This window comes from Sturnus vulgaris, chromosome 2, assembly GCF_052056855.1.
Source record: "Sturnus vulgaris isolate bStuVul1 chromosome 2, bStuVul1.hap1, whole genome shotgun sequence".
Taxonomy (NCBI): Eukaryota; Metazoa; Chordata; class Aves; order Passeriformes; family Sturnidae; genus Sturnus; species Sturnus vulgaris.
In genome coordinates, this window is record NC_142244.1 from 63,589,498 (window position 1) to 63,617,082 (window position 27,585).

Sequence of the window (27,585 nt, forward strand, 5' to 3'; positions counted from 1 at the left end):
AGTATTATTAATACCACAGGGATGAGCAGCACAGGAGCTCTTGCGGTTAGCTTTCACTGGATGCCATGTCAGGTTGACAGATACATTCCTCTGTTGCCCTTAGGAAAGAGGCAGCAATCACCACCACTGCTCTTTTGCTTCTTCCTGGAAATTATGATGAATTGCGGAGCCTTTGGAGCGCGCAGCTTTTCCTAAACTGCCAGTGAGACTGGCGTTATACCTGCAACATGAGGATTAGCGCCAGCACATGGTGTCAGCAGGAGTCAGGTTCAAAATAAACAAAAGGAGATGCTGAGGGGGGAGTAAGAGAGTTGAGTTCCTTGCCAAAGGACAGGAGATGTTTACATGACTGGAAAAACAGCAGAAAGAGAGATCAGCTGGGTACTAGACATGTTTACAGGACTGAATCCTTTCCATAGCACATAGCTTCCAACTGCTAGACACAGGTAAGTCCCTGCATTCCCCTTCAGGGATAAGAGATGGTTTGTTTTAGCTGCTATATTCCTTTACCAGTATTCAATTACCTTTAGAAAATCTCATGGTTTCTTTTGTGAGCTGCTGGCATAAAGCTTTCTCTGCCTTCAGTAACGCAGTGATCTTTGCTTAAGAATAAAATCTCACTACTTTTATTCTTGACACCACGTCTGAAGCAGTCTTGGAAGATTGTGTGTTTTGCTTTTCCCATTACTAAAAGAAAAAAAAAAAAAAAAGTATCAACACTAGGTATTTTGCTATGTGATAGCAGCTGTGCCTTTCAGAAGCCCTCTGTGCAAAAGTAGCACTCTTCACCCTTTTGGAACATGACACTAGAGAATCCCCCTCTGCCTTCCCTGAAACAGTGCAAATCTGCCATAAAGCCAGAGGCTTTCAGTGTGCTGCTGCATCTATGATCTACAAAGCATCTTGGAATGCTGCAGCAGAACATTATCCAGTTCTGCATGTCGATATAATTAGGTGAGATAAAGGTGAAACTAGGAGGTCAGCATTGTGAGATGTCCCTGTTTTTGCAAGCTTAAGTAATTTATCCTATTATGTTCACAGGGCTTTCCGAGATAAAGTCTCTAAAAACACAGATAGTGAGTCCTTTGCTATGTAACAGTTCAGTTGTACTGTCTTTTTGCTTTTATAAAAATCCTAGTCATATTATAAACCTGCAAGATGAAGTTCAAGGAGTTATTCTTGTCATCAAGAGCCTGAGGTGAAAATAAAGCCTTCCATTGTATATTTTATATAGATTATTTTAAGAGAGAATTTTCATAGCTGCAGAATATGAGACGGAAAACAGGTGACTGTATACAAGTGCAATGCCAGGACATTTGTGGAAGCTGATTATTTCAAATATTATACCCTACTATACATAGGATATGAACAGCTGTTGTACCGGTCAAAGTCTGATGCAAAGCACAAAACCACACAGGAGGAAGAACAAAACAAGACACCTTCTTGTCAGGTGAGTGCTACAAATTTATGCTGCTGGGTTTTTTGGCCTGCAGTGCCCGCTGCTTTGATGGTGGGTTGGTTTTAAGTGAATAATTGTTTTGCCATAGGCTTAGTGGGTGACTGTTGGTGGATGGGTCAAGTGTGGGAATTTAATTTCAAGGTCCAGACTGAGCAGAAATTCCATGGGACAACAGGCAACACCACAGGACTAATGTCCAGGTTCAAACATACAGTCTGTGGGATCATGCTTTAGGTATGGTAGCCTCCAGCATACCAATGGTTGAAAGGCAGACAGAAGGCCCTCAGGGAAAAGAATTGTCCAGGTAGTTGTATTGGGCTCTGAAAGGAAAAAAAAAAAAACTGTGCTAATACCATTCAAAGAGAGAATTTTCCGCCAAGAGGGCTCCTGGCAAGAAAGAACAAAGCACATGGAGTTCGTGACATGATGCTGAGCAGGGGCTCCATCTTCCCTTTATTCTAGATTTAGGTAGCACACTGGTTTCTCTAATCATTTTCAAATGTTCAGTTTCATCTGCCCACACCCGAGCTGGTCCCCTCAGGCTCTCTTTCTAGTCGAAGGAGGGCCTAGGCATGGCTGCAGACTGCCTTCTCTCTTCCTGACATATGCAGTTGAAAGAGTTCAAATTGGCCTGTTCTGTGTAGGAGGAAAGCCGTGATGAGTGATAAAGAAAAGCCAAGATGAATGATGATCTCTGTTGGGGATTTTTACATCAGCAACATCTGAAGTGAGGCGATATGAAGCCTGCACAAGAGATTGTGCATTGTTCCAGGCAAAAAAGAGCTTTCCTTTGACTTTGACTTTTGTTATTAGCCAGAGCAATTTGTATAAAACGCATTTTGCTCTCCATTATAGCTGGATTGTGCACAGGGACCCCAGGCTTCAGTGGCAATGCTCCCCTGTAGCCCTCAGCCTGATGCTGCTAACAATAAACATCTTCTTTTGTTCATGACATCTCCCAGGGAAACATGGAAAGGTGTCATATCACAGACTTCTGGGCCCCATTTTTATATAATTAACTGGTTTGCCACCTAAAATGCTGTAATTAAGCTTTCATGTGTAAAGCAGGAACATATGCTACTGTCAAAATAATGTGAATGAGACAAGTCAGGCGTTTCATGTTAATTTAACTTTACCATGATTAACTCTTTTTCACTTGTTAGTGGTGACCAAAGGCAGAAACTACTGGTGGTGGCTGTTGCTTGTACACAAATCTGGCAGGGGTCTCAGTGAGGTGCACTGTGCTGAGCACTAACAACCTACCTTAAAGGTAAGAGTTGTTTCTGTCCGACGTGACTGATCTCAATGATGCAGGGAAATTTTCTGCTTTTGGTCAGTAATGCATGCCTGAGTTAGCTGTGGATGGACAGGAGAAGTGTGTTAACACACTTTGTTTTTCTAAGAATACTAGATTGTGGGTTTCAAGCTCACAAAGTCTCTGAGTATAACAGTACTCTACAAGGAGTCATAGCACGGGCTGAGGCATTGGCAATACACCCATGCACAGTTTGTGGGGTGACACAACAGACAACACAGAGACCGTGTGTCCTGGGACATGGCCTTCAAAACTGCTTGCCCATTGCTTTGTTCCCCAGTTGGCTCAGCCACTGACTGGAATGCTGCCTTGTAGAACATGTGTTTTCTGTTGAGTGGTCTTTATGATTGTGGCTCATTTAAGGAAAATTAGAATTGTATACAATCCTGAGTCCTGCATGACATAAGAAATCTGATTACAGGATCATTTTTGCTGGTTAAAATTTCGGGCAGTAATTCAACTCTCCTATCCAGCATGATATTTATTGGGCTGGCAACAAGAAAATTATAATTATACTAAAAAACTGTGCAGATTGGAGCTGGAAGCAATGAAACAATAAAGCCCCACAGTATCAGCTGTATAGCTGCCCCCAGGCTAGAGCTGCACTTTGAGTCATCCTATTTAGGAGCTGTCTCCAGCACTCACTGAAGTCAACAGGAGCCTTTGATTTCTTCTCAGTAGGTGCTGGATCAGACTGTTACAGTCTCCTTTTAAAGTCTAAGAACAAGGGGGCAAAAGGCAAGCTTAGTGAGCCACATTGTACCGATGAAATAATATCACTTTAAGAAGAAACATTCTCCTTGGAGGAACATAAAATTTGCAGGAGGATGAGAGTTCAGGGCACTGCAATTACTACATAATAGTAAAATTTCATCAGTGAGCAAGGACAAAGCTGAATTTCTGGAGTAATACTTGGTGTGAATCATGGGAGAGGTTTGTAAAAAACAAAATCCATGGTTGGAAAATAGGCAGCATTTAGAAATAAAAAACACAGCAATTAATACTGCAGTTTACATGCAAGGGGCTTGAAGTTAAAGATGTATTATAGACCCATCTAAAACTTTATGATGCTTTGAGATGTATCTCCTGTATATATGGTGGAAAACGCCAATCATTTGGCAAAAAATTGCCCAAAAGTTCAGTGAGTGAATTAGTTACTTAGAGCATTATCTATTTCTTTCTGAAGTCCAGTCACACAGGGGTCAAGTTGTTCTGCCAGGAAAATGTCCTAAGGGGAATATTTTATTTTACCTTTGTCAGCACATTGGAGAGGATTTCACTCAAGTCACCTTTGTATATTTTATTCATTAGGGCGTGAACCTGAAAGGCTACAGTCACCCTTTGATCAGAGTAATTTCATGCAGTCTGAGGATGAGGAGTACTTACGAGGACGTACACGGGACCTCACAGGATTAGGTTTGGGCACCTGTGTTCATATATTGGACTTCTGAGTTGAAAATAGGACAGGTTAATAATTTGAGACAAGGTGCTGAAACTGTGCTAATCAAAGCACCAGTGAAAAAGGTATAAGATGAACACCGAGTCTTCTTGGTTTTATCTAATTAAAAGCAATTTTAACTTTAATATAGGCTTGTGTATTTAGTATTAAAGATATTGGAGATGGAAGTGGAAGAAATGATCCTGCACAGCCTCTTTCATGAAGGACTTAATTTGTTCTTGCCTGCTGATTTTGATGCTCTACCTAGGTGCTATTGAATTTTAACTGTTTATTAGATAATGGAAAGATTTACTGTAGCGCAGTCCTTCTGAGAAAAAGAAAAACACCTAATGTCTCCTTGGAGATTTGGTAATCAAAGAATAGAAAATTGTATTCTGGAGCCAAAGTTAATGAGAACTCATTCTGTTCCTTCTGGACAAGAGTGCCCCATATCCCCTGCTGAGGGGACAAGGAGAAAGCTGGCTCTTCCCAATCATCATACAGAGGCTTAAGCAATTAAACTGTGGTGTGGAGTTGCAGGCTGGAATCCATTACATCCCAAGTGAAAAAAATTCTCATACTGGTATGATTATTGTTCCTTCTGATTCTCCACAATGTCAGTGTGGGTTCCAGGGTAGAGATGAAGACAGGGATCTGGTTATCTTGTCATGATGCTGCAGTACAAAAAGGCAAGATGCCACCAACTACATGGCAGGACTGTAGCTTTTTCTGTCTTAGCATTTTTAATACAGTGTCCAGGCACCTTGGAGATAAATTTGTCATAACCAATTCCCCTTCTCAAGGGGTGGAAATCTCTCACCCCATTTTTCATTTCAAACCACTTTTTGTGGTTCCTCTACCTCAGTGGTTGTCTTTCAGGAGCAGTGCTGATGGGTTGTGCCCCGAGATTCATTAGTGAAGAAGTCATGAATAAAATTGATGGGTCTTGCATTCCACTATCAAGGTGACTTGTTTAACTGGACTGCTCTGCTTTTCTATCCATTAGCAGAAAGTACCCTTCGTTAGTAAGGAATTCGATCAACAGACTGCATAATTGCCATTTCTGTCTTAGTTAATGGAAAGAGTTGTGTTGCACTCCATGTTTTCAACTAACAACCCTCACATTAAAATGCAACAAATTAAACAGAGCTTTTACAAAAGCCTCTTTTTTAACTAACAGTTATAGACTGCAAAGTTTAAAGTGTCTTGCTTTGGACTGAAAATTTCAATTAAGGGCAGAACTATATATTAGAAGTCAAAATAATTGAGAATTTAAGCTCCTTCTGTGCAGCTTGAATGGAGTGATCAGAGAGTGGATGTAACAGTTGTCTTTAGGAGGCATAAGGAATATGTACACGTTCTGGTGCTGTTTTGACACCTGAATAATTTAGAAGACTATCTTTTTTTATTGTACTTAATGTGTGGCTCTAGAACCATGGGGTCTTTTTATGGTGATGCCATGATTTGAGGCCACGTCTGCTGGCCATGGCTCCTGCGTCTTTCCACAGTCTGAAACACTAGGAGGGCAGAGTGGCATCTGTGCTGCCTTCACTGTGCCAGCCAGGGCAGCTGCCAAGAGCAGCTTTGTCTGGCACAGACATAGGGAAGGTATGGCCACCATGTGGACTACTCTCTCTCCTCTTTTAGCTACCAAAGTGAAGAGGAGCAGGGCTGGTGCTTGGATTTAAGATGAAAATATTCTCAGGTTTTATGGCAGCTCATATTTATCTCTGCCAGACTTTTCCTTCCTTTGATTCATTTGAGGGCTTCAAGAACTAACAGCCCAACAGCATTGCTTATTCCGAGGATATTCTGATATATGTCTCTGAAAAGACAAGACACCTGTGGCCACACCAACTCTGGATCACCCACCATCATTTCCTTCATGACCTTTACAGATGTCAGATGAAACTGGGTTTTTTCCCCCCTAGTTCCTTCATTCTGCACTGGATGCAATTTCAGGTCCCAGAAGTGAAATCAGGCAGCACATTAATCAACTCTGCTTCCCAGCCTCTGCACTTCTGTCTTTCCATAGTTTATTTTTTCTGGCTAATGTAACACAGATTTAAAAATAGGGGTACATTATCCTCCCAAAATACATACAATTCTGGTATCAGCAGTGGAATAAGCTCATTTAGATGAAAGGAGCCATTTTCCTTCTGTGGAATGAAATACTTTATCTGCCTTTTTGGGTTACATTTCAAGTGTTCTGCCTCCTACGGCATATAGGGCTGATGTTGCATGCAAGTCATCTGCTTAGTTTCCTTTTGGTATGCTGAAAATATTTCCCTTAACCACTCTTCAGTGTATGCCATCACATGGATCACAAAAAGAAAAAGCTGAATTATGAAAGAAGAAGCACAGAGGAGTTTAAATGTACTCAGCTAACATATGAAACTTAATGGCTATCTCTGCAGCTGGGAGGGAGAAAAATTGTGTGTGAACACCTCTTGTTTATTTTTCATTGTCAGAGTGACCAGCATGCTTTATCAAACATGCTTTTCCAGTGAGATGTAGAGCCCTGTTCTAAATACTATACTTCAGCTGAAACACACAATAGTGCAATGGAGAAAGTGTATATGAAAAGGAAGAAAATGTTATTGCTTCATGTATTAAGAAAATGTAAACCAAGTTCATTAGTTGGTGCCGTAGTTAATTTAATAGCAGATGGTAATTTTAGAATTTCTTAGATACAGGAATAGTCATAAAATTAGATAAAAAATTGATAAAGTGGAATTTGTCTAATTCCTTTTATTTCATGAACTAGACAAACAGTTCCTCAGACTCAAAAGAAGTTATTTTTCTGCTGCAGTTCAGTTGTGCAAATTCCATACATCACATTAAAAAAAAAATAGAAAATGGTATAGTAATGCTTTATTTTGTTCTGGAGGAAGCAATGTGGTCATGCAATTGCTTTTTTTGCTGAGCTCTTTCACTTGACCCTGCTTGCTTATTAAAATGTTTTAGGTGCCATAGCTTGGGGTTTATTGACCCCGGTTTGTTGCCCATTTGTTTTATAGTTACTGAGTATTGTAAGGCTTGGAAAGATTAGTAAAATATTATAATTTGGTCCTGCTCATTAGAAATGGAGGTGGCAAAAGTGTTAGCAGTAAATGTCCTTCTCAGCTTTCATTATAAAAGCTTGAAGGGCTGCAACACCTCCAGCTGGTCAGCATTAACTCCTGCAGTTCTGGAGAGTGTGACTTTTTGAATGACCAGGCTGAGGAATGGTTGTATGAGAGAAAACAAAGAAAACGGTGTTGGAGAAAAACTGTTTGTAACAACTGCGTTTGAGACTTTTTTTTCCTACATGTGGTCCTGTCAGTCTCTTAAGCAGTAGTGTTGCCATAATAATTGGGAACTAAAAATAAATATTTTCAGGTTGCTGGTCCATGCTTCTTTAATGAAGTGCCCGATCCAGAGCAGGATCACATCTCGTGGCAGCCACCAGGTGCTGGCAGTGTTGGACTTTTTTATAATGAAGGCACTTCCTCCATTTATCCTTCTGGGCTTACACACACTGGGCTATTACCTACAGCTTGTGAGTCAGGTGTCAAGCTTGGCTGTGAGCAGCTTGAAGAGACTGGTCCAAACATTCCTGCCTTGCTAAGGTCAAAACATTAGAATACTTCATACAAATTTAGACAACCACCACAAACAATACGGTGTCACAGGAAGTAAAAATTGATGTAGTAATCAAATTTCTTTTACTGAGTGAAATAAAAAGTCATCCAAAATGCATATGAAGAATCAAAAAGATGTGTTAGACCTTTACAGTTGTACCAGCAAGAAAAGTCATGGATGTTTGTGCCTTCTGTCTGCTGCTCAGGTAGGGAAAGAGCCTTGAAAGATTAGTTCAAATGCTTTTATCTGAACAGTCATGTTTGACTAAATCAGAAAGCTCTTTTATAAGGACTTAATTTTCAGGTATGAATTATAGAGAGGGTGTGGCATAGTATGTGAAACCTTTGTCCATATCTAGCGGAAGTGGTTCATGGCTCAATCCCTCAGTTCTAAGAGTAGACTCAATACCTACTAAAAATGACTAGCACATACCAATAAAGGTCTACCCGAAGTATTCTAAGATTGAATTAACTTTGAATTTTAAACTGAATACATGAATTAATTTTAAAATTTTAATTAAAGCTATTTACATAATTTACAAGCTGAGTTTTATACTTTAATAAAAACATAAAATCATAGAAATAAATACAGCTGCAATACTTTCAAAGTTATGATTTTCCTGAACTCATAAGGCCATACTAGCATTTTTCATATCAAAAACATCCTGTGTATGACTTTGTGTCTAACAGAAATTAAAGAAAGAGAAAATGTAGAAAGAAAACCTACTGTGTACTTCAACTCAACCATGTACTTTAACTCTGAGATTAAGTTATCATGGTACAAAGAAGCAGGAAAAAAGGAGGAAAAAAACTCACACTGTATTTACATGGATTCTAAGAAGTTCCATAGCCTTTTATTTGCCTTGTTACAGAAAAAACACCTCTGCAAATTATCTTGACGACTGCTTGAAAGGATTAATTCAGAAACATAATATCTTAGGACTAAAAGCCCCGGAATACATTTCTAAAACCTTCCCAAACTGTAAAAAAAAAGTAGTTTCAATTCTGTAATTTAAAGATAAATATTTATTTTAAACTCAGGAGATGCTAGGCTTCTAGCAGCATTTTGTTCATTGCAAAATTCAGTAGAGAGTTTTGTAACTTTTCATTGCTTGATCAGCTGTGTAGCAGTGTCCTGAACTGTCAGTTTTCTCAGGTAGAGTATCATCCATTAATTCAAATGAACAAGTTTATAGTGTTCATGAAAATAATTTGTACTTCCACCTACACTTGGTAGATCATCCTCCTAATATTTAAGAGATGGCTCTCTACTTTTAGCCCTTTTATTTTAGCATCCCTGGCAACTGAAGAAATCCAGTGAACTGCTCACTTTTATTCCCCTTGAACAGGCATTTTCTTTGTGTTTGAAATGTCACTTTATGTAGTCAGTCATATTGGCCTTTTTAGATAGTAATTTTTACTGCACCCTGTAAATAGGGGTAGTAAGTCTTAATACTGGAGGTGCAGAAGACCTTAGTGGAACAACTATCAGTCACTGTATTCTGAGTTATATATTCAAGATATATTTCAAGTTACCAAAGGTGTCTCTGTATGACAGCTGTGCCCATTGTTGTCAAGGGAAGCTGAAGAAATGTCTGTCTGACAGGCCTGCTCTGAATCCTTCCCTGACTTGTGTTTATACTTCTCTTTTTTCATCAAAGGCGGGATATGTAATTAGTGTATAATGACAGCTACAACAGTCCCAGAAACAGGAGATTGATTCCCATGATGGCTGAAAACCCCCCTATGCCGTGTGTGTAATCAGGCCCAGTTTTCAAGTTCTAATTAACTTTATTAATGTTTAGTGCAGGAAGTACAAAGGCAACTTAAACAAGGATATAAAAAGCACTGGAGCATTGAAACAGTTTCATGTAACTGACTCTTATTGAAAGACATATTTTTCAGCATTTTGTAAAGAAAAAAAATAATTTAGAGGAAAGGTATTTGATTCTTAATCCAATCTTAGAATAAGGAAGCTTTAAATAACGGAGCAAAGAGACTAACAATAGCTCCCTACTTGGTAACATTGGAAGCAACTCTTTCTGATGTGCAATTAATAAATAGGAACACGCAACACTGTACAATGACAGTGGGATAAAAGAGATGCAATCACTTGCAAGACTCCTGTTGTGCCAGCAAGTAAGACTTTATGGGCTACTGGAAAATGAGTTTGTGAAAAACCAATTGAAAAGATCTTCCCCGTTACATATTCCTTCTCTAGAAACATATTAATTCTCATGTGAAAAGATAAAATATTACACCAGTGAAGGCATTTTTCCCCACTAAAGACACAATTGAAAAGCCTTGCAATCAAAGCAATTGTATATATTATTTTGACATAATAATGATAATAACCTTAAAAGTAGTGATATATTAATTACACATAAACTATATTATTTGCATAGATTTTTTGTTTACTGCCCATGAATTACCATGTGGTAAATACATCTATAATTCAGCAAGCTTTGGTGCTCTTTGATGAGCTCAAATTGGAATATGGCTGATACTGTATATTACGGTAATTGTAAAGGACACTCTAATGATACATTTTTGGTGCTTTAGCCTCCTAAATATAGAAATTACAGTAGAAAATATAAGAATACCTTTTCTGTTATTTATTGACCCTATTCCCAGGCATGATGATTTAACAATACTTAAAAGACACTTCTGATACTTTTCATATGCTTTTTAAGTAAAAACATATAATAAAAAATCATCTTGCAGTTATGCAAAACAATAGTATCGTTTTGTATAGTCTTGCAAGCAAAGTTTAGAAACAGATCATTCATCAACAGAGAAGTTAGGAGCTCAGAAGTATGTAATGTCAAAGATAGAAAATTACTGTTTCTTTAAAGATGTAGTGTAGGCTATTGTTTTTAACTTTTATTTAATCTGTTATATGATTATTCTATAGTGCTCGCAGTCTTGCCAAGAGAGCTTCTACTTCTGGAATGGCTTCTCTCTTAGAAGGGGACCCGATACGATCTATTTTCTTTTCTTTGCCCCCTTCTCCATGACAGGCTTCCTTTCTCCCAACAGCCTTGTTCAACACCTTAGAACTTGTTTCCACATCATATGTAACTTCTTTGGTGACTGGGCTTCTTGTCGAGTTTAAACTGATGCTGTGGTGCGAACACGGCTTCTCTGGCTGTCCTTTCTGGTTCTCTGCAGAAGACAAATAAAGGAAACCTTGTTTCACTACTAAAATAATCAGCTTCAATATTCTGTAATATAAAAAGACCTCTTGATCAGAAAAATTTTATGTGCAGATGATGTACTACAAGGGGTAATGATTGCCAAGGAGGCAAGACAAAATATCACTTCCAAAGCAGTGGACTCGGTCCCCTGAAAGTGATCCAGACTTTACATGTCTTCATTAGATTAACATCCATATTTCTTACAAAATCACAGATATAGCCTGACAGGATCTTCCTTTCCTACTGGAGTCAAAGAGGTACCTACCTCTTAGTGTCTTCCTAGGTTTTACCTCATTAATTACATTTCCTACATATTTTTAATTGTTCAAATTTTAAAATGTATTAGAAAAATCTATTTTAATTTAATTATCCATTGTAATACCTTTTCTTTCCTTTGTGAACTTTTAGGCAGCTAAGTAATTTCCAGAAATTTTATATTTCAGAATAAATAAATAATTAAATAATTGCATATTCCAGAAATTCACTATTCTTTTGCTAAACATCACTGGCATTGCCTGTCACACAAAGTTGCACTCAGTTAATATCCAGGCAGGAGTTTTTCAGGTTTGGCATGATTAATAGGTGGATTTCTTTTTCTGTCGTTCCCCACCCCCCTTCCAGATCAAGTGACTATTTTCCCAACCAGCATATGAGTGGTTTCTCTCACAGATATCAAACTTTTTAAAAACAGGCCTACTCAATATTCATGTAACCTTGAGCAAGGCTTGAAAATGCCTTCAACACACTTGACATGACATTTAAAGTTTTTTGGTTATTCGCTGAAAGATGTTCCATCATCCCAATAGTAATGACTTTGGAGCACAGGCAGTCACTCATGACAGTGTGTTTTATGTGAGTGCTGAAAATTCCTACCGAAAACAGCTTGTACATTAAAAGGCAGCTGCTGAAGATATTTACTGCACTGTCATTCCCTGACCAGGGGCTCTCAGTGATGGATGAGGATTTTACACACCTTCTTGGACAATCTCAGCAAATTTTGTAAGTACGATCACCTTTAGGGAAGTGGAGGAAAATAAATACTCTCTTTCCATCATCTTCTAAATCAGATAAACAATTCTTAATTAAAATTTCTTAAGACAAATTTGACACTTAGCTGAAAAACTTATCTTTTTTTTACACTACGGAAAATAATTTGACCTTGAATATGCAGCAGCACAGTGTTCCTGAATCACAGGAGGCCAATGACTGGTTATGAACATATCTTCATAATTACATGTAATAAACCCGTCATATATAATTAAAATATCCTTTCTATGTGCACTCTTAAATATCCCATTCTACTTAAATGTTTACGCTTATTGATTCTGAACACATATTTGCAAGCTGATAAAAGCACACTACCTGTGTCAATATACAAACTACCAGCTGCCCCACAGACCTTTCTGTTTACATTCAATCTAGGGGCAGCCGGAAAAAAGTTGGTGTTTAAAAACCAACACTTTAAAGTGTAAGAAAACACATTGTCATATCACCAGAGAGGAAGCATAGCTGTTGGATTTTTAAAAAGTCTAAAAGAAATTAGTCACTCAAAAGAAATTAAGCTTCTCAAATGTGTCAACAACCAAATTTTAACTACTTCACACTTCAGCAGTCTTCACCCCAAAATGTGAGGATTAATTAGGTGTGGCGAGCTAGACTGATATAACAGAGATGGGGAACTCTTTATGAACTGAGTCTCAAAGTAAAATCCAGCCATAAAATCATGCAGTTTCTCATAGTGTACATAGGGCAGAGTAGAGGTGCCTTAGAGTGAGACTCACAACTGCAGCCTAAGCAGGGAACTGCTACAAGCAAGCTATTAATAAGTCGTAGCTCATGGGATCTATCCAAACTCTTTTAACACTTTGAAACTCAGTAACTAATTGAGGCTTTCACTTCAGCATGTCCCATAAATTTCTTCAAATAATCTGGAATTGTTGCATAGGGATAGGACAGAGTAAAGATGAAGAGAGCTGTGTTTTTTCTTTTCCCTCAAAACAACAGCAATTGTGAATTTCTAGGCATAGACTAATAAGTGCAATATTTAACTCAGATGACTAGCCTTTCCCTCCACTCTGAAGGGAACAATGAAACATGGCATTAGGATAGTGCCCTAAACAGTTTTGAGTTTATGTGAGTAGTTCTTGTTTCCTCTCCTTTGCAATGATGATGTCAAGATTCACTAGAAAATCACAACGTCTCATGCTAGTGATTAGCAGCATTCCTTAATAATGAGAAGACCTTGGTCTCAGCCATGTTACAAATAATACTGGGCAGCTAGATTACGTTTAAAAAATAGTACTTGGACACATAATTTATCTAAATCCAGTATTATAATTTCAAAGTTGATATTTCAGCTGCTTTCTAAATCAGGTGGCATCTTTACCGCTTATGTTCTCCAGTCAAGAAGGAACTTCTCCACAGAGGATTGCTATGCCTCAGTGCAAGTCCAGTACTTGCAGATGTGGAGGTAGATAGTTCCCTGCTAAGGGAATTGGCTGCTGCGAATTTCATTCAGAAATACTGAAGTTTGCTAGTACTTAGAGCCTTAGATTTCACTTTAGTAAATGTGCATGTAAAGAATTAACAGTTGTATTACTTCAGGTATATGTTCTACTCATGGCATTCTTATCAGAGTGAAAGATGACTTCTCTTTAAATCAAAGTGTAAGATTAGTTAGGCACTATCAAAGTCAAAAGACTCACTAATTCCTCAATTTTTTATTTTAAGACAACAGAAATTAATTTGTGTTAAATCCAAACTCTTAAGCACTCTCTATACTGCTTCATTCACTGATTCAAAACTCGCATGCATTGGTGATTTGGTACCATCCATTTCCACTGCCTTGACTTAGGATCATAACCTCACCTCCCTCAAATCCTGTGCTATAGTGGTGAAACCAAAGAAGTTAATTTTCAACCTGTCAATGTTGAGGTGAGTGGTTTAAAAAACCCAGTGTATCTTGCATGTGAATTCAGAACTACGTGGCTGCAAACTGCTGCAAGTTAGCATGCAGCTTTGACCACAACTGTGGAAAAAACAGACTTCCTTAGTTTGGTATGGTAAAAGCTGGAAAGCATATAGTTATTTATTCTCAAAAAAAGCCAGAAGTCAAGATTAACTGACAAAGTAATACAAGAATAAATAGCCATTAATTTACTCCCTATTAGACATTAAAACCTTGAACCACCAGAATAATGAAGTTCTGGAATTCACATATATACATGCAAAAGCAAGAAACCATAACCAGTCATAAGCAGGAATTTAATCTGTTTCTGAAGACAGTATTTGATATAGCTGCCCAAACAGCAGGACATGGCATAGTGACATTGGCCACCTATGTTTCCAGAAAAAGGGAATACACAAGAAATCCACAAACCATACAGGCATTAACAGACTTTCCTAAAATACTTTGAACCATTACATCATAGACATACACAAATTTGTTTTGTTCTTTTGATAATGAACTATATTTGAAACAAATTATGTATTTACACACATGCATTGGTTCAAATACTACTATAATCTAAAGAACTGGATATAATTAAGCACACAGATGGTTAAACAAAAAACTACTAATGGAAAGGCACCTCTTGTTAAGAAGAAAGCTTACATTTCCGGAGATGCACTATTTGTCCACCTACTGTAGAAAGGCGCACCTTCCGCAAGTAGCAAGACAAAAAGAAATCAGACATGAAAAATCACTGGATAAAGACAGAACATATTAATTTCCTGTATATACTGGAAGTAGTTGAGACAAGTTTCTACTATTTGGTCACTTTCAACAATCAAAATTTGTCATTTGCCCATATCATAACAATCACTATGCATATAGAATAAAAAAGAAAAAAAAAGGCAGTAATTTTGAATTCATTATTAAGTTTTAAGTTTTCTAAGTGCTCTGGTGATAACCCATAACGGTTTTGACTTTACTGCTAGTGAATGCTTTTAGGCTGCAGTTTAGGCAGAGATCACATTATACACTATGAATGTCTCAGTGTCCAAATTCCCTGATATTTAAATCTTTTCTTTCCCTTGTTCAATACTGAACTTTTGTCAGTCCTCTAGACCTATTCAAACGCAGTTTTTGCAGATATTAATTGCTTGAACATTGCTGTTAATCAAAAGCATTCCAAAGCCATATTTGCAAAACCTAGAGCCAAATACGATCATCTAGATACAAGCCTTCTAGCAGCAGTGCTCAGGAAATTCAGTTGACAGAGAACTGTGCTTAATATAGCTGTCCACAGTTTAAATGATGTCGTAACACAGAACAATGTATAACAGTATGCTTATAATCTATTAAAGGATACATCATATTCAGAAAAAGGAAATTGTGCACTAGCATCTGAACAAAAAAACATCAGTAGTATTAGACCTGTCTGCTGTGAACTTGGGGGAAAAAAAAATAATCAGTTGGAGATTTTAAAATTCTACACAATAGTGTTATATATTACCTTTAATAGAGAACAAAAATGATTACAAGAGACTCACTATAGTCGAGGTAGTTTTTTTAAAACAACTAATAAATATTCAATATTTAAAAGGATGTTGAAGAGCTTTATTTCATCACACAGTTTCTGAGTAAAAGTCTTGATACTAAGGACGTATTTTGGTTTTATGTAAATACTTCTAGACTGATTGAAAAATAAAGTTGCAAATACAATAAAGAGAACAGCATTGTGTGGCATTACATGCTCATATTACAGTCATACATCTCAATGTAGGGCACGAGAAACTGTAACATAAAAAGAACAATTGCAGTTACAACCTCATTACATCTCTTGCCAAGTTAACAGGGAAAAATGCTCAAAAACCCAGTGGAATATTTCTGATCTCGCTGACTTGTGCTTCACATGCTACATCATATTCCTGAATCTATGTCTATGCCAACATTTTCAAAAGCCCACCCATACTGATATTGCTGGCAATGCAAATTACTTCTACATTTTAAGTCATGACTTGTCATTTAAGTCATGTCCTAGACAATGAAGGAATGCCTCCATGCCAAAGGACGTTATCTTGGAAAAAGTAACAGCCCTAGCCATAACTCTTACCACTGGCTCCCCAGTTTGGTGCCATAGTTTGTGTCTGGTTCCTCATTCCTGATGCACGGAACTGAAATTCTCAAAAAGCTACACCCTGCTGATGCTGTGCTCATGTATTTTCCCAGCAAAACATCAGGGGAAAAGAACATGCATTTTTGACAGCAGTGCCATGTGCTAATTTTGGATGCAGTTGTATAGTATTCCCAAAAGCTGAAATGCTTGACACAACCCATTCTCTGCCTGAAGTCCTGTTGACTTCTCACAAAGTTCACTGACCACATCGTCACGCATGTCCCAGTGCAACCTTAACCCGTGAAGTTGTACTTAGACAGTGATAACATACCATGGATGTCATGAGGATATCGGGGTATATCCTCATATGTTCCATCTAAATAAACAGATTCCAGACTCTTGGCTTCTTACTATCAGAAATGCCATGAAGAAAATAATTAATTAATGTTTTTCTCTCAGTTTTGAAAGGACAGTCTCGTTTCCTGCACCAACTCCTATTAGAGCCCCAAACACCAGACAGTTGCAAGCCCCCAGATTTTTGAGGCACCCAATCTCCTTTAATTTTTACAGCCCAAAGAGAGACTTCTGAAATCTATCCCCAGACCTTAGCCCCAGTGTGAGAATATACCAAGACTTCACTATCCTTCTCAAAGCCCGCCTTATCCCTCAGAACCAGAATTTAGACACAATATGAAAGACTGCTATAGCTAGAAGGTCCATCTGTATCACCTAACATCATTCATTAAAAAAATGGGACAGCTCCTTTCCGGATGGTTTAATGGAAAATATTTTAAATACTTTTAATTGCTTTCATTGTTTTTCAACAATATTTCTGATGACAAGGGTAGGCTTGAAGAATGTCCCTGGTATAAGGAGCACTGTGTGTTGTTACAACTTATTTCAGTTTGAACCTGCAGCTCCAGCCCTAACACATAAAGGAGTGTGAGTTGTAGTCAAAAGACCTTTGCTTGATAAGCAATTTCTTACACCTTTGTATTTCATACTAAATGCTCACAACTCTACTAATCTTAAGCAGACAATAACTCATGAGACATGAAAAAGTGTTACTGATATTTGGAACATTTCTTTTTGAAACTATGCACATTTAATTTAATAGTTGCTGCTGTTCTTGAGTGTTGCATTAAAAAGGTGTGAAACACAAGGAAGAAACACTATCAGTAAGCACAATTTAGATGAGACAGTTTTGAGAAATTGTGAATATAGGAGGTTTATGTGCATTTCAAAGGCAAGAAGTGAGTATATCAGCACAGAGTGTGACTAATACAGAGAATTTATAGAAACTAAATTTCAAAGACAGTCAATTACAAACTGTGAGCAAACTCATTTTTGACAACAGGAACTGTGCTGGACCAGCTCCCTTTGACTTGGCCCTAAAGTAAAACCTTTAAAAATTCTTTTAATCCCCTTCCTATCTATATCTTCTCAAAGACTACTTTAAGTTCCTGCTGATCACTCCATTCAAACTTTTACCTATCTTTTCCAAAGACACTTTGCAATTGCAATGAGTTGGAACCAATTTCTCTGTTTAAACTAATATATTCCCACCTGTGATAAGACACTGACTTTTTTTTTTTTACAAGCAATGCAACTTTTACTTACTGGTATTTTAAGAAAAGTCTAGAGTACCTGTCAAGATGATAAGAGAACAAGAGTGTGGATCAAGCTGCTGAAATCACCCAAGGTCAGTGAGAGACGAAACCTCTGCAGGTGTCTTCTAAGATGACTATTTCAGACTTAGGAGTTTGGCATCCTTCCTAATTCACCCGGAATTACATTTGATTTCCTGTGTTTTTTTAATGCATTTTTCCCCAAAAGGAGGCACATTTGGCAGTTTCTAGGAAAACTGCAAAATGGAAATTTCCAAAACAGAAATCTGCTTTGTGGTCATTAATGATTTTTAGAGCACGTGGTTTGAAACATTCTTGAAAAACTAAAGTCTAAGTCTCTTAATTTAAAAATTGTTAAATCACAAGTCATAACTTTAGTATTAATAACTAATACATTAATCTTCTTATTTACGTCAGGCAAAGAGATTTAAAAGGTAAATATTGATCTACGTGAATACCAGTGGCATGGGGTCTTCAGGCCCCAGTGGGCAGAAACAATCCATAGCCTAGGTGTTTTTGGGATTTCTCTTAAAGTACAAATAGGACAAATATAAACTTTTTCTCTTCTTTAAGTCAAGGAAAAAATGGGAAATGACAATAATAAAACTGGAAGTTAATATATTTTAAAGCATTTTAAGTTTCTGGAATGTGGTTTATTACTTCTTTTATTTTGTTCAGAAGTATACTACAGCTTGTATTCCAAATCATCTTTAGAGTTAACAGTAAAAAATGATGACTGTCTAAGTTAGTGACCTGCGACAAGATACACAGAGGTCCATAGTCTAAAGCTACCCTCTTCAGCTGATCATAATTAATGTAGATCACACATACTAAATTGCCTTCAAGCAGTAGACACATTTAGTCTCCAAACCTGTCTGCAAACCAGCTACCTATAGATGAGTACTGCTTTCAACGTGCACTTTGATAAAAAGCTTCAGCAATATGCATAAAGACTGCTGCCATCAAAGGAAAGCCACTAGCAGATGCAATGGGGAATGATAAGCAACATGCTGATGAAAATAACTAAAATGAAAAAGAAACACACAATTTTGTCTTCTTTTAGCAACTGTTGAGGAAAAACACAGTAGGAAGCCTCCTACCTCTGGAAAATAAAACCCACAACAAACCCAAACAACAAAGCAAATCTTAAAGACTGACCTTATATTTATGAGATTTTACTCACTGCAGTTCTAAATGTTGTTGTTGCTTCTGTTCAGTATTTACTATGTAGCATACACAAAGAAAAAAACTCAGACAAACAAGTAAAACACACAAACCCACACAAAAACCATGCCCCATCCCTGGAAAGGTTCAAGGCCAGGCTGGATGGGATTCTGAGCAACCTCAGTGGGTGCTGTCCATGTCCATGGAGTGGGTGTTGGAATTAGATGACCTTTAAGGCCAATTCTGACAAACCATTCTATGATTTTATGTATTGTCCTGGGGTGACTTTATTATCCCTGTATCCCCAATCGTCTGTTCTGTTTGTGCTGGGTATTAAGTTCTGCACCTCTAAGACTGGTTTTGGGAACAAAGTGGGGGAGAGGAGCAGTTTGTTAGCAGAAAATGCACTTGCTCCCCTGCATTCCTTCTCACGGACTGTGTTTGCAGCATGGACAGCAGGAGAGAGCTCTCCTTTGCTCTTAGTTAGGTTTTAGCCTTTAGTTAGTTTTCTCTGAGGCAGAGAAGTTCCCCAGAGTGTGATTTTTCTTTTTCTTGGAACTGATCAGCCCTGCTCTGGACTGGAAACCCAGAAGAACACTGGGAGCTCACACCTGTGGCCCACTGGGGCTGGGACACGGCATTTTCCAGCACAGGAGGGACTGAGAGAGACTGAGCGAGCTGAGCTAGCCCCCATGACAAGGACTCTCTGAATTTGCCATCTCTTCAGAACAGAGAGAGGTTCCATTGTTTAATATTAGTCATTTTTCCATGTTTGTGAGTACTTTGCTTGCTAAATAAACAGTTCTTTCCACTTTTCTCAAAGGAGATTTATGTCTCTTAAACTGGTAGGGGTAGGGGCTGCTTGAATTTGCTTTCTAGAGGGACCCCTTGGGAGGTTTCCTCCCAAATCTGCCCTAAACCAGGACGTGTATCTATGTCTGGTAATTGCCTTAAAAGTTTAGCACTATTATTATTTCTTATCCGCTACTCTTGATATCAAATGTTTACAAGATATTCCCTAGCAATTCCAGTTGCTGCTACAAATCCATACAATTTTTATTTCTTATTTTTATCCCAAACTTCCATTCCCAGGTGTATATCAGCAATCAGAGTACTGGGAGGTTGAACTCCTTTAAGTTTGAATACAAATAATTTGTAATATCAGATCAAACTAACGAGAAAAACTATCTTTCTCTCATCATCTGTTGCTCTTCTCTCCTAAGAAATCAAACTACTTCTAAGCAAAAGGGAGATCTACAGAGTCCTGGAAATACTTTTGGGAACAGCATAAAGAAGAGAGGCTAGAGCTGAAAGTAAATTAGGTGGGTATTAGTTTTAACAGTTGAATAGAAACACAATCTCCTTATATTGCTGTAAGAGGCACAGGACCAATGCCCTGGGGCAGCTCTTGCCCACACAGGTCACAGTCATAGTGGGCTGTCATTCACTATTATTCAAAAGATTGCAAAAATAGTATATGGCTCTCAGGCTCCTCCAGTTTTAAACATTTTTAAAAGAGGTCTCTGGAAGAATAGCAACAGAGAGCACTACATGCTGTTAATGGTATGACAGGGAAGAGTGTAGTGATTTACTAACCTGGACAAGTATTTATGAGAACTTTGAATTCTAATCTGTGCTTCTTTATAGCATGGGTGCTTTTTAAGACGACAGAAGCAGACCTGACTGTGAAGTTTAACTTGTGTAAACTAACATCCAAGATTGCCTTCATGAATACACTGGACAGAAATGGAATGAAGCAGAACCATCTTAGTTCATGTAACTTTCATATTATTATTATGGTCCTTACTTTCCTCTGACAAAGCTCTGCAGAAAATAATTGATAGCGTGCTAATGAGCAGACTGAAACCGTGGAGCAGGAAATAGTACATATTCAAGAAGATGCTGGTGCAAAAGTAAATATTGAGAAAAAAGGCAAAATGATTTATCTCTCCCTCACTCTACAAGATTGCATAAAATATTCCTTTGACAATTCTTCTCTCTCTTTATCTTATGCTCTAATTAATGCTATGTGCTTTCACTTAATTATTTCTTCTCTTTGGGATGGACTGTAATTTGGCCTTGTTCATGTGTGGAGAGAGATGGGATATACAAAAATGTTTCTACTCTGCACATGATCCAGCCATATGTGTATTTGACACCAACAACTGTACTCTGCAAGTGTGATAAACTGCTCTGAAAAGAGATGCTGATTTCAACAGTCTCTGAGAGAGGAGACCATTTTATTATTTAAAAAATGGCTTTTACTGACTCCTCCAAATACCACTGAATTATCACAAGACAAATTCAAGCTACATTATCATGGGTAATTAATCCAGTCATTGTGAATTCAAAATGCTGTGTTTAACATCACTAATGGTATGCATTTTTCACAAAATGAACATATTTACTGCCCTATATTTGACCAGTTAAACTCTTAGCAGCCACTTTGGTATGTTAAAATAACAGAAGCTAACTGTAGTACTTCCTCCTTCTCTTCTTAATCAGTTGCACTCAAATACTATTTAGCAATCATCAGCTAACAAAAGTTAATCTTACCGTGTAGGAGGGGTTTTTTTTAAATTTCCAAAAATCTAAAATGCAACACACATTTGCACGCACAGACAAAAAAAACCTCTCATGAAGGAACTTAAAATATTACACAGAATATGAAAAACTGAGTGACTTAAAACCTGAAGCCTCTATACTCATTGAGCAAACAAGGCAGAAGGCAGTAAGACCTCCCAAGCCACAGAAACAGAGGATTCTTAAACATAGACTTGTTTTTCCTTCGTCTGTTTTGACTTATGAAGCAGTCTTGCAAATGTGTTTAGCTCAAAAGGTGATATTAAAAACAAATGGTGAGAGAGCATCATGGTATATTAATTATGCAAAAGAACCCAAACCAAATTTAATCAGAAACAGGAGACTCCAAACAGGAAAAATTCTCTCTCGCTCTCACTTTTTTTTTTTTTTTTTTTTTTTTTGACAGAGACGGTTAAGAAAACATTTATGGTAATGCCAGAGCATCTGCTGATTAAAGTCAAAGCTGCAGGACGCCAACATTAAATCACTGAACCATCTTGACAGCTTCTGGGTACTTGAATTTCATTCGAATAATAAATTGCTGTGAAATTTACACAAATCGGAAAATTAGCCAGAAAATGTTTACAAAGACTATAGGTAAGAACATATAAAGCAGACATCAAATTGATTTGCATCTGAAAAAACAGAGCTAAAATAAATGTTTGGCATTCAGACATTTCAGAGCTGCATTTAATTGGTAAATCTCTAAAAGACTAAGTGCTTTAAGAATATATTTTATCATTCATTTCCTAATGATTTTGACCTATCTCTTTTGTTTGGAATTGTTAGCATGCTTGTTTGTTTAACATAAACACAGATGAGCCATTTGAACGCAGCCTGCAACATTTAAAATCAATTTTTAATTCCTGACACCTGATGATTCCACACAGAACAATATACTTCATTGTAAAGCTTTAATTGATGCATCTATGTGCTGCAGTGGGTGATTACTTGAATAATAAGTATGAGACTTGTGATCTGGTTGCTAAGCAAATGTGAGAAAGAGGAAAAAGTCCAAGAAACGATGAAACAATGAATCAAGGTGAGATGACAGGATAATTATTCTGTGAACTGTCATGTTGAAGGACTCTCAGAACATTGACCTGCACTTGATCACACATCAGAAGATTGCCTGAGGGGTAATTAAAATAATAATACACAAGTTCAATCACTCACAAAGAAAAAAACATATGCTTAACTTATTTCTCTGTAGCATGCATGGTCAAATACATTCTCATGTTAAATGTAAATGCTTGAACAATGCAAGAATTCAGAGAACAACATATTACAGCAAAGACCACTGAAGTTTATCTGAATTAGCATGAATACACTTCTTTTTTCAATTACTATGGGCATTCAACTAAATATTATTCCTACTATGACACATAAAAGCATAAAATCTGTGAAGGGGTTTTCTGAAGGAAGTTGGGAAAAATGTAGTCCTTTTAAAATATGCTTCAGGTTGTAAGGGAACATGTTCAAAAAGAACTTTTGCTCCTTTCCCTGAGATGTTATTGTGAGCATGACATCATATGGTAGGCGCATCAGCCTGGGTCAGCTGTGCTGGTTATCCCCTTCCAAACTCTTTCCCACCCTGAGCCTCCTGGCTCCGTGTTTTGTGGGTGAACAGACAGAAAGCCACGACACCGTGCAAGCACAGCTCAGCAACAGCCAAACACTGGTCTGGTGGCATCACCAGTCACTGAGACAAAGCACAGCAGATTATGGGCTGCCACGGAGAACATGAGGGCCAACCCTGGTACTCCCAGTAAAACTGGAGATAGTGTAACAACTCTATGCCATTGCATATATGAATTTCACGGAATCTGTTCACATGACAGATTTCAGACTTTAAAGGTAAACTTTTACACAATTCCATTTTTTCCTGTTTAGGCTTTTGTTCCCTGGTTTACTGTATGGGTTTATGTTGGCATGCACTTCACTACAAGCCTAGACTTTAGTTCCAAGCCCATATGTGATCACATCTAAGCAATGACAATTCCTTCTCAAACGTGGATGTGCAGACGCTTCATTGCCTTTAAACCAGCCATTGCCAGTCTTGTCTAGGGGTGAGCTTTGCTAATTGTGTGAAATCACTGGTGTTTACTACTTTGCAACTGTATTGACTATAGATGCCAACTTGGTGTAGACAAAAAACACACCAACCCACAAAACAACTTATTTCTAGATCCAAGTTAGTCTTTGATGGAAATCACTTGATTGCTCAAAAATTTCCTCAAGTTTCCTCTCTCAATTATTCCATATGTAACAGAAGAAACTAGAAGACAGCCAGGAGAAGTTCCATGGATACTCTTCAAAAAATTAAGACCACTCAAAAAAACTTGAAAATATATTTTTAGGACACAAAGTACACACAGTTTTACATGCACATAAATTCATTCAGGCTAGAATGTCTATAGGTTATTCTCAGTCATACACCGGCACAATCGCCACACAGTTCTTATAAAGAAAATTCTTCTTCTCCCACCATGTTCTAAAGAGATGATAAAAACACCTTTAAGGAAACACAATATACGTAATAACTATTAAAATAACACTTCTTTCTAGAACAACTATATTGTGTAAACTCATTGCTAGCTCATCAATTAAGTTAGTACCTCATACTAAACACATTAGAGATATATTCTCAAATCTTTTCTAGCACCTTCATTAGTGCTCATTTCCAGAGAAATGCTACACCTGAGCAGCTTTAAATGCCATGGAAAAAACAAATGCTATTGAAAAATCTCACAATGTTCAGCAGTTCACTGTGATCTAAGGTAAATTTATTAAAATGTAAATTTCATGCATGGTACTATTAGTTTCAAAGCAACATCTTATAGAATAAACATAGTTTTCAGTTTTGTGTAATAGAATAATACCACATACAATTAGTATTATTATGTAGATTCTCAATGTTAGCCAGCAGTGTTAAGAATAACAATTCAGCTGACTCCAAGGAGACTTATAAAAATTTTGCAGCAAAAATAGTAGGCTAGATATTTATGTATTTTTATTTCAGAAACATAACTGAGGAAGACTTTGGGGAAGGGAATGCGAAGGGAGAATATCCCCTATGTCTAAGAATTCAGTTATGGCACTCGATAATTTATCTTATATCTCTTAGAAACCTTTGCCTCTCCTGAGCATACTAGCCAAACAGATTTTTTTCCAGAAATTAAGCTTTAAATCACGACAGTTTCAATAAGCTGAAGCAGATGCATAAATTTATAACTCTTTGGTTATATAACAGAATACAGCTTAAAGCAAAAATTTCAATTCCATTTTTGTGGGTACATTTCCTTTTTTTTTGTGGTAATGAATACTTTGAAATATTCTCAGTTACATTTAAAACAATAAACTGCAAATTTAACTTGGCCTTATTATAACTACAACTATGAAATAGATAAAACTCATTGACTATGGATCCATATGTATTACGGGTACAGAAACAAACCTGACTCTTTTCTTCTGCGTCCTTGTGTCTGACCAAAAGCCCTTGATCCCAGTGTGAGATTAAGTGCTGGTTGAATGAATTTGTGCTGGTTGCCTCAGGCTCCCTTCATATTCAGTGAGGAGAAACAAGCACTTCTAAACTGTGCTTCATTTCACCCTAATGTGCATACTTTAAACAGGTAAAGAGAGCCCATACTGCAGATATCTAAAAGTAACTTCTGTAATCTGGAAGCTTTAGACTTTTGACTGCAGCAAAGTCTGCATAAAAGGTGGATTACCTAGTCTGGACAGAGACAAGGGGTTGTTGAGATGACACCTCCTCTATGAGGGAGGAAAGGGTGCAGATTCGTGATTTTAAGGCCTGATAGACTATTAAGTATACATCTCACCACTTACTTAACAGAAGCTGCAAAATTTCACAAAGCTTTTTCTGGCTACATGAAGAATATAATTAAAACAAATTACAGTTGTGAACAGTTTGGATATAAGCAGGGGAACTCTGTTTACTATGCAATATGCTAACAAGAACTGTAGATGTGAAAGACATCATTACTAAACACACTTCCCAGCCATTACCTATCACCATTTTTTCCTTTTAAAATATCCTTCATGTTTACTAACCTTTACCTCCAGTAGACATAATTCTTATAATTGTTTGGGCTCTTCTCTCTGACAGATTTGTGATACCCAAACTTTTGTGTAGCTTTGCAAGTTTCTGACAAGCTTGAAACATATTCTGAATTTTAAAATCAGCCCATAAAATAATGATTTCTACTTTTGCATTTGTACATGGAATCCTACCCTTCAGGTGAAAATCATCACTGCTTTAAACTGAAATTGGCTTAGATTTAGTCCTGGCCACGCAAAACGTAGAGAACTCTAGTTGTGTACACCTAAATTTAAGAATTTCACATCCACAGAGGACTAAGTGTTCAAGTTTAGTCTTTAGAAATGATACTTCGAATGGGAAGGCAGCCCTGTGATTATAAATATTAGTTCTGAGTGTACACTTTTGTTAAGTAAGATAGATTTGTAGGTGAAATAATTAAAGTAACAGTGATTTGAGTTCCAGGAAAATGAACTCTCTTTCGAAAAAAACAAGAAAACAAAAAAAAAATCAAAACACCCAGAACTCTGCTTTTGCAGAGTATGAACCAAGCTTAAAAAAACGGGAGAAAAATAGTATGCAGTGACAAAAACTATAACAGCACCTACTTTAATTCATATAGTTTCATTGCCATTCAAAATAAGCAGTAAACAAAATATTTTGTTTGGGCCTTATCATCATATTTTATGCATATACTACAGAATATTTGTCTCTTACTTGTACAACATGGTTAATATTATGCTAAATTTGAATTATTCCATAATGCTAAAGAACTAGAAAAGAAAAGCATTAAGGTTTCAACATGGTGAAAAAAATAAAAGGTATTTTATTATAATAATAATAAAATGCCAACACACAAAGCTATTTTTGGTATGAAACAAAAACATGCCATTACTTAAGACTCAATCATTTGAAAATACTATTTTCATCAATCTTTTAATTGTTAAACAGACTTTAATATATATTTCATAATTCATTCAGAAACTAATCCAAATGACCTATGCCCATCAGAATTAAAATAGAAATGCCATTTTCCTCATCAGATTATGCACAGCTCCATAGTCACTGGTGCATACAGGAAGGACTGTAACACACAAAGATTGAGCTGAAGGGTATTTCAAATTTAGGAGACAACTCATTTATAGGAAAATCTATTTGTGGGTGGCTGAGGTTGTTTTATACTGTACTAATAACACAAAATACAGAATTTCTGAGAGCAATACAAAGTGTGGAATGTTATTTATGGATCCTACGTACCCACTACTGCTGTATTTCACTATAATGAAATCATTGTAGAGCATGGTAGTCCCGGTGCAGAATCATTATGCCTGACTCTGCAGAACAATAATGGCAAAGAGATTGCACTGTCAAGGGACTAGTCAAGGGAAAAAGGCAATCTTCAGAGCACAATTAAAAGCACATACTTTAGGTATCTATTGGCTTCTTTCGATTAGAGACAGAGCCTAGCTTAGATTAGTTTTAAATAGATAGTGAAGGCAAGCAAAACAGATCCCATGTAATTAAGTGGAATATATCTACACCCGAACATAAAGTTTATTTACCTGCTTTACATGTGTCTATATCTGTCTGAGAACTGCCAGCTTTGAACAGTAATTTCCCACCAATAGCCTTTAAAAGATGCTTTTCTCCAAACAGAAATGATGTAACTTGGAAAGAGAAGTGGGCTGAAGTAGCTAAATAGAATATATGAGAGACAGACATCTGTAAGAGCAGCACTGTGGGCAGCTGGCTGACTGCAGAGCGTTCACTGATTGGTAAATCTTGGACTGGGAGTCCTCATCTGCCTTGGGAAGACAATTCTGCTGTTCTGGGAACAGCTACTCTTGACTGCTTTAGGGGTGATGTGACCATCAGGAGGAGGAGCCTGTACTTCTTGTCTGAGTTCAGTAACAACAGCGTAGTTTCAACTGCAATTCCTTCTTGAGGGTTTCATTCTAAAGCAGGTCCTAATGAGATGATAGCTCACTCTCTAGCCCTAGGACCTTCACCAGTTCTAGTTTCTACTAACTGGTTTCCCCTGTAGTTTCACTTGCT

The 27,585-nt window shown here is 37.3% G+C and overlaps 1 protein-coding gene and 1 long non-coding RNA gene across 4 annotated transcripts in view; one reads left to right on the forward strand and one right to left on the reverse strand.

Annotated features, from left to right (window-relative positions):
* Positions 1–318: 318 nt before the first annotated feature.
* LOC148224827 (uncharacterized) lies at positions 319–22,503 on the forward strand. 2 transcript variants are annotated; one of them, XR_015801519.1, is made up of 4 exons: positions 319–446; positions 1,362–1,450; positions 20,108–20,206; positions 21,874–22,503. It is a non-coding gene; the product is annotated as an uncharacterized LOC148224827 (long non-coding RNA). The 2 variants fall into 2 exon arrangements; XR_015801520.1 differs by lacking the exons at positions 20,108–20,206; positions 21,874–22,503 and adding an exon at positions 4,086–4,175.
* Positions 8,667–27,585, reverse strand: part of DIAPH3 (diaphanous related formin 3) — a 202,819-nt gene continuing 183,900 nt past the window's right edge. For both annotated transcript variants that reach the window (XM_088159730.1, XM_088159729.1), the window contains one exon: positions 8,667–11,000. In XM_088159730.1, coding sequence (XP_088015856.1) covers positions 10,744–11,000 — 257 coding nt within the window. In that variant the 3' untranslated portion in view covers positions 8,667–10,743. The remainder of the gene's footprint in view (positions 11,001–27,585) is intronic.